This window comes from Rosa rugosa, chromosome 4 (genome assembly GCF_958449725.1).
Source record: "Rosa rugosa chromosome 4, drRosRugo1.1, whole genome shotgun sequence".
Taxonomy (NCBI): Eukaryota; Viridiplantae; Streptophyta; class Magnoliopsida; order Rosales; family Rosaceae; genus Rosa; species Rosa rugosa.
In genome coordinates, this window is record NC_084823.1 from 41294284 (window position 1) to 41306914 (window position 12631).

Genomic DNA, 12631 nt, shown 5'->3' on the forward strand with positions numbered 1-12631 from the left:
ATTAATTTTATTTAACTACTTAGAAAATTAAAATAAATAAAGTTCTACAACATTTTTCTTAATCTTAGCTTTTTAAGATTAGTTTTCTAATAATTTTTTATATCCCACTATAAGAAAGAAAGAAAGAAAATAACTCAAAAATATATTGTTTTTTAGTATATTATTGTGAGATTAATCTTTATTAATAAAATGAAGATTTAGTATCATTTTTTCCCCTTCATTCTATGGTTGTATTATTGTAAGATTAGTCTTTATTAATAAACATATAATTAATATTTAGAAAAGAAAAACTTAACAATATTCTTTCTTCTAAACTGAGGGTTTACCAATAGCAGAGCCCTAGGGTTTCTGAGCAGAGGGTGGCGGCGGCGTGGTAGTCTTCACCGGCGAGCCCGCGTCATCGGTCGTGCGTGGCAGATCTCAGGGTCTGTTTTGGTGGTGGTCGAGGTTGTCAAAAGGATCCGCTTGCTCTAGGATTTTGGTGGACGGGTCTTGGTGCTGTGAATCGAGGTAGATCAATCGTAGGTTCGTCGGACTGGTACCGTCATGCCTGGGGTTTGGGTGAAGGACTAAGACGGCGACATTGGACGATTGCTGGCGGATTAGCAGATCGGATTCTCATCTAGCCTGGGTGCAGTCGAGGTCGAGGCGATCGACAATTGGAGTTGAAGGTCTACCGATTGGTAGGCACTGGTGTGGTAGTACAGTGATGCTTCTGAGGATGGCTGTCTGGGGTGGACGACCCCCAGACAGGGCGGAGACGGCAGCGGCGACATGATGCTCAGGCCAACTTTTTTGCTTGGGTTTGGGCCTCTGGGCCTGGACCTGGTTCAAATGGGCCTAATCTCTCTTGGGCCTGTTTCAGTAGGTTTGAGCAGTGGGATTGGGTCATTGGGCCGCTCCAACTTGGGTTGGTTGAGTCTGCTACAGTTGCTCTGGACAAGAAGAGCAAGACCAACCTGTTGCCGAGGTTGTTGGCTCTTGAAGAGGCTAAGGATGGTGCTGGCTCCAACCCTAAGGGGGAGGAGCTAGTATTTTCCTAAATCTCTGCTATTAGACATCTGGTTACAAGCCTTGTAGAGTTAGAGTAATCTCTATGTGTTGTTCTAAGATGTTTCTAGTTGTTATTTGTACCACAATGGCGTGCTGGCAAATTAGACTAGATGAATGATTTTGCCTTAGAATAGCGAGGTTGTTTTTGCTCGTTGTAGGCTTGCTTTCCGGGGAGCGTCCCTTTAGACTCTAATGAGTTTAGTATTGGCTTAGATAGGTTCTCCGGATTTCATCGGATTCTTATGTAAGTGCATGTTAGACTCTGGCCTGTTTTCATGGCTTTGATATCTAATAAAATCAAATCCTTTCAAAAAAAAAAAAAAAAAACTTATGTCAAAACAATAATATAATATTTTATCTCACTATTTTGACAACATTATTGAAATAGCATTGGTGGAATTCTCATAAGATTATTGAATAAAGAGGTCTAATATTCAAATCTCATCAGTTTTTCAATATTATTTAAAACAAAATGAACTTTTGTGTTTGTAACGAGCCGGCCCACAATACTTCTTGCTCGGCCGTGCCGGGCTCATAACGGATTTGGGCCGGGCCAATGGGTCGTATTTATAGACCCAACCCGACCCGTTATTCTAACGTGCTCGGGTCGCGCCGGGTCACTAATGGGCTTGGGCCATGCCGGGCCCCTTTTAAACATGCTGGGCCCGTGCATGCTCATGCTTAGCGACCCGTTTGCCACCTCTATTCCTAATAGTACCTGGTCTAGGGATGGAAACCTAGTTTCTTCTTAGTGCTCACTGGGATTAAATTCAGGGACTCAAAAACTTCAACTCCATGTGAGAGTATGTAATGTCAAATGTTTAGCAATAGGAGATATCAGAATGGTTTCTTACTGTCTGAAAGTAAGGAGTGGTTCGATCATCGCTTCCTGATGTTATGATCATCTCCAGAGATAATACATACCAGCAGTTTTATTAGGTTCTTTAGATATATGTCATTGTTTATATGTTACCATACAGAATTCTATATGTCGATATTACATAAACTGAAATACACACACATCTTCTATCTAGATATTCACTCACTCTTCAACATGCTTTGCACAACTCTGCATGTCTCTCTCAGCTTGTAACCTCTTCTATAACAAACTCTGTAATATAGGCTACATCAGAATAGGGCATAATACACGAGGACCACAAGGCTTTAGTTAATGTCATAACCACCATTTCAGCATTTCCTTTTGTCTGCTTTGCATATGTGTTAATCTTCTATTCATAAACGAAAAGCGGGGAAGATGAGATAAAAAGATCGACCGATGCATACTTATATAATTTACATAAAACCAGCAGCAAGAATCTCTCTTTTTCTGTGTGAAATATTTGACATGAGAAAGCGAAGGTGGGACTCTCGAAGACTTTGTTGTGGTTCTCTTTAATTCTGTTCCTCGGTTTTGTGTTCATATCAGAAATTTTCTTTATGGAATTCAAATCTGGTGGAGGTTCTGTGGTTGAAATCCAGAGCTAGCTGTCGTAGTTCTTCAGCTAGAACAGGTGCCCCGCAGTAGAACACCCCTGCACGACACAACGTACCCACACACCATTAGATCATCTCTACCTCTAAAAGAATGAATAGACATGGAACATTTGTTTGTTTAAATTGTTAGTCATCTGTCCTGAGCAGCAGGAGCCAAAGGACCACCACCACTTGTAATTATATCCAAGCAGTGACTTTCATAGTCTTTTCTAAGCATAAAATGTAAGAGCGTTAGGAATATGCTATTGACTAATAATTGAAGAAAGTATCTATATCATATTAGTGGTTACAACCTAAATTACATGCTTTGATTGAGAGATTGACATGTAGTTGTATACAGCCAGTACCAGAAAAGAAAATCCGACTTGGATAATTCATCATTAATTGATGATTGAACAAAACTATTTGCATCATATATACCAATTATTATTGGTGATGCATCTCACAGAAGTAGAGAAACTTGTAACAGATATTCTGCTTCTACGAGACATTCATGTGATGCACATTCTAAATGGGTCGATAAAATGAACAGTAATATTTTGGTTGATTGATCTTTCTGAAAGAGACTTTTCATATAGAAAATGAACAGTTTTGATGATCACTATTATATAGAGTAGTGGAAAGAGTAGGAAAGGTTTAGTTAGTGGTATAGGGAGGGAACTCACCAACTTTAGCATTGGTGTGATCCAGCAGGATGCGCTTGTAGACCTCACGCCAGTTGGGCTTAGCAAAATCCGACTTCACCCTAGTACCCGACACAATATCGACCCCATTCTTGGCATGATTGAGTGACTGAAGCATGACAATGAGAGCAGAACGTGCATCACCTTCCTCATAAATACTAGTACAATAGTTGTGGAACTCTATCACTCTGTTATGGTCCAGCTCCGCCACCTCGTTCATGGCCCCTTTGAACCAGTCGAACGAACCTTGCTCTCGGGTCACCCAGTAGAAGTAGGCCCTCTTGGTCTTGAAGTTGCTGTGGAGGCTCACTGGGCCGCCGGAACCAGCCGTGCCGCTTTCTAGGGCATTCTCTGATTCCTCCTCTATGGCTTTGATGTTGTTCACTATGTCCTTGAGGATGCTTATCATTGGGGTTGCTCCTATTCCCAACGCTACAAGTAACACCACTTCGTATTTCTTGTAGTCTTGAGCTGGTGCTCCATAGGGTCCATCTATTAGCACTCTTGGAAATTTGCTTACCATAATAAATCGATTATTAGTCATCAAAGCAATTATTGGTTTCCCCCATCAACAATGGAGAAAAAGAAAACCCATTATAGACAGTTAGACACAAAGCAACTTTCTCAAAAATAAAGAAAGAAGTCTAAAATCATCTTCTACTTTGGAGAGAAATGACAATCATTTCTCTGTTGCCCATCAAAATCCCCTTTGGATGTTTGTTTAGAAGTCCCTGTCTACTACAAAATACAATATACAATCAACAAACAAACAATTGTATATACTTTAGCTTCTTTTGGTTATAAGAACTATAAGATTTCACCTAACAAAAAAAAGGAACTATAAGATACTGAATTTCTGACGAAACACATATACAACACATTATCGCACTACTTAACAATAATTTGAAAGATCACTTTGTTAGGTTTTTATCCAATGCTTTTAATCTACACGCTCATATTATGTCGGCAGTCAGATCATTCATAAGTGGGCATTTCCCTTTTCTATACTTCATAGGTTTACATAAAACTAATATAAAGTAAGATAAAGTTTTTAGGTCTGGGATGAAAAGTAAAGGATAGAGTTCTTTTACTGGGTTAAAACTTACTTTAAGTCGCTGCCTTGCATACAGTCAGCTCTGAGGAGTCCGCTCTTCCCAGAAGGAGGTGGTTGGCATATCTAAAAAAGAAGAAGATTAGCTAGCTCTGAGAAATAAGTACCCAAGTGGGTTTTAATTAAACTTGTTGTCCTAATCAGCTAGTCAAGTAATACACATCCAAATAAACGACATTTATTCTTTTGTGATGGTTAAGCTTTCTGTACCAAAACAGTCTCGTTTTATCTGTCTGTTCCAACCCATATTGGCTCACTTGGCTACTATTGATAATGCTAGATTATGCTTTTACAGATAAGACAATGAATTTAGAGGAGTGGTTGAAGGTTCACACCCCAAAATATTTTCTAGTGCAAGCAAAATCTTTTTTTTTTTGAGAATGATGCAAGCAAAATCTTGCTTAACTAAACTATATTATTAACTTTTGTTTCAGTTAGGCCAAAGAGCTAATGATTACATTGAACTAAAATAACTCATAACTTAGTGACTCTTAAGACGTACCTGTGAAAATACTATTTTAAGTTGTCGCGTCCATTTGCCAAGAGTCCGGATATGAACACTGAGGTGGTCGTCTCCTGGGGCCGAGGTGATGCAAAATGGGTGCCTAATTAAAACCAACCAAATATATAAATATATAGCAACATTAGAATATCTAAGCACTGAAGACGAAAACTCAGATGCTTGACTTTGTTTTAAGATAAGATACATTGAAGATGATTGCTTAACATGTTATATGTGTTTCATAGACGTGCTTACCATTCAAATGAGGAGACAGCAGCACAATTAATAAACATGTATTGCCCACTATGGTATCTGAAGCCTTGAGGCTTTGACATATGAAGTGCCAACACATTTCCAGGATATAGAACCACCTTCAACATTATTAAACAAAAGAATTTTAATTAGATTCATTTCGATCATTTGGTTTTTATATGTTAATACAAATATAATGAAGTACAATCAAGATCTATCAATGGATTTCCACAAATAGGGTAGTACGTGTTGTTTTGTTTACCTTTACTATCTTAACAGGCTTGATAGATCGAAGCACCTGAACCACTCTTTCACCTCCGTAAAGGAGAAGCGGAACAGCCAAGTACATCCAAGTCTGTCAATCACTAAAGATGTTAGAGAAAAGTTCATACGAATAAAAATGGTAATACTATTTGCATTTCCACAAAGTCATTCTACACCTGATGTTTGAAAATGGTAAAACATAAGATTTATTAGAAGGTGATGAAGGATGTTCTAACCGTTTTCTTGTACCATTCCTTGGTGAGGTACAGGTACTCTCCATGGACAATGAGCAAAGTATAGACAATGATAAAGAGTTGATGGGAGTACAAAAAGGCTCTAGGGCCAGTGAGCCTCCTGAGGCGGTAGAACCTACCTCTTCTAAAACATGGTGCTGCTAGTGTTAAGGCTATTGTCATCAACACTACCATTATAATGCCAGTTACTCCTTCCACTGATTTCAGAAAAAACCAATAGTTCGAAGGTTGTTCCCCAAAAAATTGATTCATTAGGGCGTACTTGTCACTGTCTGCTTTAATGAGACGAGGGAAATCACAGGCCAAATGGCAAATTGAGTGTATGCCAACCCCTACTGAAATTCCAATAGCTATCACCTAATTTCACCGTAAGGAGTTGAATAAGATCAGGGTTTTGTTGCCATATATGTAAATAATAATAATATGAGCAATGTTATTTTGACGCATCAATTGTCACATCATGTGATCGTCATTGACTGCTAGTGACGAATTGCTTACCTTATGGAAATTGAGGTCGTCATCAAAAGGAATAGCAACACCCAATTTGGTCTTGTTCCTCAGAAGAGTGATAGTGTTTCTACACAATGGAAGTAGAATAAGAGCCATGTTGAACTTGAGTGTCTCAGCTGCACCTTTGGCCATGGATACACAATGACCCATTACTTGATATGCAGGCCCGTCTTTATACTGCACATACTTATAGGCAAATAGACCAGCCATGATTCCAATCCACAGTGCCATTACCCAAACTCTCTGCCAATTGTCTTCAAGAAAGTAGTTAGTGCTCCTATACCACCTCCTCAGAGGGTTGTCCTCCCTCACCGGCTTCAGCTTCTGGCTCAGCATTTTACTCAGGTTCTGGCTCTCTTTTCCTCGCACCACTGTCTTCTGCGGTCCATACAGTAGGAGCGTCTCCAAACTTTCTGTCTGCTCAAATCTAATGTCGTTTTAGATGAAAGACCAAGAATTTAATTTTCATATTTTAATACAATTTTATTACCGTGATGTATCCAAGATTGTCTGGATCCAACTCTTCCATGATCAATGCTGCATATTCCTCTGCTTGTTCCTGGATGTTTGATAATTTGTTGGCAGAAGCACTGAAGCTAATCATCTGCATTATTAGTTAAACAATTAATCAAACAATTCCATTTATCTAGAAAATAATAATTCTGACAAAAAATCACATGGTATAGCTAGCTAAGATATATGCCATATTAGATCTCATACCTCCTTAACTTCTTCTACACTGATTCTTCCATCTCCATCCTTATCAACCCTGATCAAACAAAACCAAAATTGCGCAAAACCAAGTACTTTACGGCCGCCAAAAGCAAGCTTACCAGTGCTAATTAAGAAGAAATTAGCTTAGCTACGTACTTACATGTCAAAGAAAATTTGAAGACTGGAATCGAAGTCCTGCTTAGAAACTTGTACCCACATCTCCCTCAACTCCTCCTTGTTGATCGGGTCGCCTTTGATGCCATGCTTCCTGGCCAAAGCATCGAACAGTATTCCGGCGAACTCCTTGGAGGCTCTGTCCATCCCGATGCACTCTCCGAACAACGCACGTGGCAGCATCCCGTTGGTCGAGTCGGCGAGCTGGTCAAACCTTCTCTCCACCGCCGGCCACTCCGCATTCTTGCTTATGAACTTAAGCCCTTTTAGAGCCGGAGCAGCCGCCGCCGAATGCATCCGGTAGAAACGGCGCCGTTGGCTTCGAGAACTTCAGCTCCTCCTTGATTCGTATGGAGGCCGTACGGACGGAGCACACTACAGGAAATTGAAATGGCGGAAAGAAAATGACTAAAACATCTGGTCATTCAAATCATGGGGGCCGGCCCGGCCGCAAGGGGCAGACAATACAAAATATATATTATTTATACATACATATTTAAACTGCAGAATCAAGTTGACCTTAGCTGTTAAGCACTTGACATTGGACCAGTAAAGGTATTTATTAATTTTAGTTGTTTATGTTCTCAGCATTCTAGCATTGATGGAGATTCTTGATTCTATGTTTTCCAATTACAGTGCCTACTCACTACAGATCAGAACCAAATAGCTAACATTCTTGTTAAAGCTTTTAAACACCGTTTTCACTGCCTCTGTTCATCCTCCCACTGGTGCTACTTTACAGTTTGTTTCTACTATTAAACCTGTTATCACTGAGGAAGACAATAATATGCGTCTCGCTCCGGTTACGGAAGAGGAACTTTATGCAGCAGTCGCAGTCCACAATATTGGTGCTTTAAAGTTTAAAAGCCCCAGGTCTTGATGGACTTCAATTCCAGCTTTGTTCTACCAGACTTATTGGAATAAGGTAAGATCTTTAACTTCGGTTAGTCACGGATTTCTTTAATAACAATTTGGACCTAACACTTATCAGTAGAACAAATATATATAGTACGTGCTTATTCCTAAAATTTCAGAACCTCAAACAGTTAATCATTTTAGGCCGATTAGTCTTTGTAATGTGGTTTACAAGATTATTACTAAAATTATGATAGCTTAGACCTTTATTAATCAAATGTATATATCCCCAAATCAAGGGGCGTTCGCACCAGGTAAGTCCATTTATGACAATATTCTTATTGCCCATGAACTGCTTTCAATTTTTACCAAGAGAAACCGACGTGTAGGTCATATGGCTGTTAAATTGGACCTTGAAAAGGCTTATGATTTTCTAAATTGGGATTACCTTCTCTACTACTTGCAGGCTTTCGGTTTTAATCCTAGATGGAATCGTCTAATTCACGCCTGTTTAACATCTACTTCCTTCTCTATCCTTCTTAATGGTACCCCTCATGGTTCTTTTAAACCATCTCGAGCCATCAGACATGGAGATCCTTTATCTCCATATCTATATATTCTCGCTATGGAACCGCTTATTAGAACTTTTATTCAGTTGGCTATTGTTTCTAAATCTTACATTGGCATTCTTTCTTCACCTAGAGGACTTAAAATTTCTAACCTTATGTTTGCGGATGATTGTTTAATTTTTGCAAAAGCAAATCACACAGCTGCAAAGAACGTTCTTCGTACACTTCAATCTTTTTCGGAAGCCTCAGGACAACAAATTAACTATCACAAGTCTACCATTTTCTTTTCTTCTAATGTCACATCTTCAATCAAGCAAGACCAATCAAATTGTCTTGTTATTCAACGTACACAAATCCTCTGTTGGTAAGTATCTTGGCCTTCACAATGTTGTTCTTTGGAAGGATCCTATTAGTCGTAATGAACTAATGCTTAGAATGCAGAAAAAGTTCTCGGGCTGGAAAGCTAATACACTGTCTCGGGCAAGTAAGCTTACTCTTTTTAAGGCTAACATCTCCGGCATGCCTAATCATATTCTTTCCTGCTTTAAATGCCCTGTGAAGTTAAATAGAGACATAGAGAAAATTTGTAAGAATTTCTTCTGGGTAATTCAGTCCCTACAATTGTTTGGTCCCAAATTACTCTCCCTAAGGATAGAGGTGGTTTAGGTATACGTTCTGCCTTATGCTATAACAGAGCTGCTTTAGCAAAATTAGGGTGGAAAATTTTGACACAACCTTCTAATTGGTGGGTTCAGCTAGTTACTAAGAAGTATCTACATAATTTGCATTTCCTAACTGTTCAAAAGAAATCTTCTTAAGCCTGATAGTTTCAAATTGCAAAAGTTCTCTCCTCTCCAGCGCTCTGCCTAGAAAGTGTGAGGTAAGCCTGGTCTTGTGAGCTTAGACAGGCGAAACCCTAATGGATCTCAGCATACAAACGTATGCGTGGTGCATCTGTAGTGGTGTCAAAAGGGTGGGAGTTGGTCTCCGGTATTGTCAAATCGATGGAAGAAGTTACTAAAGGTTTCTTGAGGAAGATGGCTTTGTCTGACCCTACCTCTATGGTGGTGGTATCAAAAGAAGCTTTACAGAAGAACTTGAAACGGTGGTTCCTGGTGGGGGAATGGTGGTCAGCGAAGCCTAATAAAAAAGATCTGCTGATCAACACAATGAGAGGCTTTGGCTACAGAAGGATGGCCTGCCGGATAAGTCCCAGATCACGGTGGTTCCGTTACAGGGAAATAATCGAATCCTGTTCTCTTTCAAGAATGTGGATGACTTCAAATGGGCTGTCAGAGGTAGCCCCTGGTCTTACAAGAAAGTGTTGTTTGTGATTGCTGTCACTAATGGTCTTGAAGATCCCTTGCAGGTGTCATTGTCGACGCAATATTTCTGGATCCGCATTAGGGGTCTTCCCTCGAAATATATGGATGAAGAGATCGGTGAGGGTAACAGTAGGGTGGTATCAATAAGTGCGCACAAGTAAAGATCGCTTTGGCAGTTGCTTGGGGAGTTTCCTCAAGATCAGAGTTGGTGTTGACATCTCAGTGCTCCTGAGAAAATGGATTGGTTTCGAGCCAGAGAGGGGTGAGGCCAATCTTCATGATGTAGAGTATGAACGCTTGCCTCATTTTTGTTTCTATTATGGGCTACTCTCCCATACAAGAGCAAATTGCCATGCAAAGGAGTCGGGTGATATACTGGTGCCGGCGTATGATGCTCTATTGAATTCTGAGAAGAAGGAGGCTTGGCTTGCGAAGCAAGAACAGGGTCTTGCCAGAAACGGCTGCAGAAGGTGGTGGTCGGTGTTTGGGGTTGTTTAAGAATGCAAAACCAGGGTGGTAGCTAACAAAGCCAGATTTTCCTGTGACGCATTTGGTCAGAACTAGGGCCGATATGGAAGAAGAAGTGGCTTCATTGGTAGCTGGGGTTGATCAAATGGAGGTTGATAGAGCAGTTGGGTTGGAGCAGATATAAGGGGATGCAAAACGGCAGTGTGTTGGTGACATGGCGGTGTACCAGTGACGACCATTGCCTGCTCCGACGCCGGAAGCAGAGTTGACCCTGTGCAATGTCCCAATTCGGGAATGCCCGAATTTCCAGTGTAACGCCCCAAACAGCACCTCACCAGTTTGAGCATGTCACAGCGCCGCGAGACCCCGAAACATAAACCGAAGGTTCGATTTACATTCCAGAACCCCGCAAGGCATTTTATTAAATAATTTTTTCGTAAACCGCACAGCGAAAACGTCTAAAATAATATTGAGGTGAAAACTTGAAAACTTTTATTTCAAATATTTGTTCGTCTAGAGCTTGAGTCAACAAGGAGTCAAGAAATAATCGACATCTCCGAGTATTGAATATAGAATAAATGGTAAATGATCAATCAACTACTTCTGAGATAACACTAAACAATCAAGAAATGGAATTAAACTTCGGAACATGTTCCCATTACAACTATTTATCGAAGTTGACTCCGCTCACCCGCTCCGTCCTTCAATCCCGTCACCAGTGCACAGTACCTGCATCCACACTGTTGTAGGGGTGAGCTTTCGTCCTCGCTGCTCATTAGGGACTTCACCCCGGCTAGGTTTTTAAATAGACTTTTGTGGCGCCAATATAAGAACATATGTAAATGCATTTTCTTTAAGAACGACAACTTAAATGGTTTTCCGATATAAAATCTGATGCATGAACTTCAAGTAAATACGGGCCCAAAACAATACCTGATGGTCGGTCCCATAGACCAACTACACGACCTTACCTCAAAGAAGTAAGTACATGATTACAAGACCAAAATCCTTCATCCTTTTCTTTTAAGAAACTCCCTTTGTTTTTCTCAAAGAAGTCCAAGCTTGGATCCAAGACCAAAATCTTCACTTCACTTCTGAGTTTCTTAAGTAAGTACATGATTACATTTCTATATTCTTTTGCCTTTAAGATTTATCAAAGTGCATAACCGATGATAAAATGGAAAAGAATCTGTTTTGCTGCAGTCATATATTTTCGTGTTTGATAAAAGTTAATCTTGTCAAAAATAATTATATTTTCAGTTTCTTCATGAAAAATCCTTCAGTTTAGGCTTTTGAATCACTAAAAAAGGTTAAGAAATGAATAAGTTATGGCTAATCAAAGTTTTCAACTTTTAAACTCGCTGGAAATCTCATACCGCCATCACAACTTCAAAAATTCATATCTCCCTCATTTCTTATCCATTTTCTACAAACTTTATATCAATTTGAAGCTTAGGACCTCTACTTTTATTCTGGAAAGTTTGAGAAGTAATGGTAAAATACACAGTACGTAAAGACTTAAACATCAAAGGTCAGTTTCAAAAATATCAGTTTCAGCACTGTTATGGTTCTTTTACCATTTCTGAACTATATCACTCTGATCTGGACTACATGACTTATTCCATTGAATTCCTTATGAAAAATCCTATGACTTGGTGTCCTCACTTGACTATTTCGGACATGAATTGAACAAGTTATAAAAACAGAAAGTTGACAGTACTTGGTACTATTATTTTGATTGACGAATGGACACTTCGGACTAAGATTTCTAATACTATGAAAAGAGGACTACTAACTCTTTGACTACTAACTAATATTCTTTTACTACTTCTAATTTACAGTACCTTTATTTTATTGCACAATTACTTTCAAGGTTAATTTTATATATATATATATATATATATATATATATATATATATAATTATGTATATATATTAATTTGTCCACACAATTTCAGTTATATTTACTTATGTAAGCTTGTTTATATGCTTGTACTTTATTATTACATATTTTACTTGATTTCAGTTATGTATAAGCTTATTTTTAATTAGCTTATTTTTTTAATTATGTTGTTTGCTAGTGAATTTACTTATTTGTGTTATATAATTATGCTACATATGTTTTCATATGAGGTTATTCCTAAATATATGTATGTCTCTATATGTGTGTGTACATATACATATATTATGATCTATAATTTATAAAGATTGTATTTTGTGAATTTGATTATGTCTGAGAAGTACAATTGTGAAGCCGGGTGTTATCTACAACCCCGTGCTTAAGTGAATTACTGGTAAATGTGTTTTGGTGTTATGAGACGTTAAGCATGGGCCCTAGTCCCTTCAGATAGTGCACTATTATACTCTTAGGAAGGTTGCTTACTTTGAGTATACATACTTGGG

The 12631-nt window shown here is 38.9% G+C and overlaps 1 protein-coding gene across 2 annotated transcripts; it reads right to left on the bottom strand.

Annotated features, from left to right (window-relative positions):
- Window positions 1-1974: 1974 nt before the first annotated feature.
- On the bottom strand, window positions 1975-7639 carry LOC133745402 (respiratory burst oxidase homolog protein C-like). 2 transcript variants are annotated; one of them, XM_062173465.1, is made up of 12 exons: window positions 7504-7639; window positions 6998-7386; window positions 6844-6892; window positions 6614-6727; window positions 6112-6540; window positions 5596-5970; window positions 5358-5450; window positions 5099-5214; window positions 4844-4946; window positions 4337-4407; window positions 3213-3745; window positions 1975-2585 (listed from the first exon to the last, which is right to left on the bottom strand). In XM_062173465.1, exons 2-12 carry the CDS (start codon window positions 7306-7308, stop codon window positions 2476-2478), a joined length of 2304 nt encoding a protein of 767 aa, XP_062029449.1. In that variant the 5' UTR covers window positions 7309-7386; window positions 7504-7639; the 3' UTR covers window positions 1975-2475. The 2 variants fall into 2 exon arrangements, with proteins under 2 accessions (XP_062029449.1, XP_062029450.1); XM_062173466.1 differs by lacking the exon at window positions 7504-7639 and having other exon boundaries at window positions 3213-3733; window positions 6998-7474.
- Between the last annotated feature and the right edge of the window lie 4992 nt (window positions 7640-12631).

Coding starts and splice junctions, on each gene's coding strand:
- LOC133745402 (XM_062173465.1), bottom strand. CDS start 7,308: ATGCATTCGGCGGCGGCTGCTCCGGCTCTAAAAGGGCTTAAGTTCATA. Junction 6,728..6,843: donor GTGTAGAAGAAGTTAAGGAG/GTATGAGATCTA, acceptor CTAATAATGCAG/ATGATTAGCTTCAGTGCTTC. Junction 5,451..5,595: donor AGGAATGGTACAAGAAAACG/GTTAGAACATCC, acceptor AGTGATTGACAG/ACTTGGATGTACTTGGCTGT.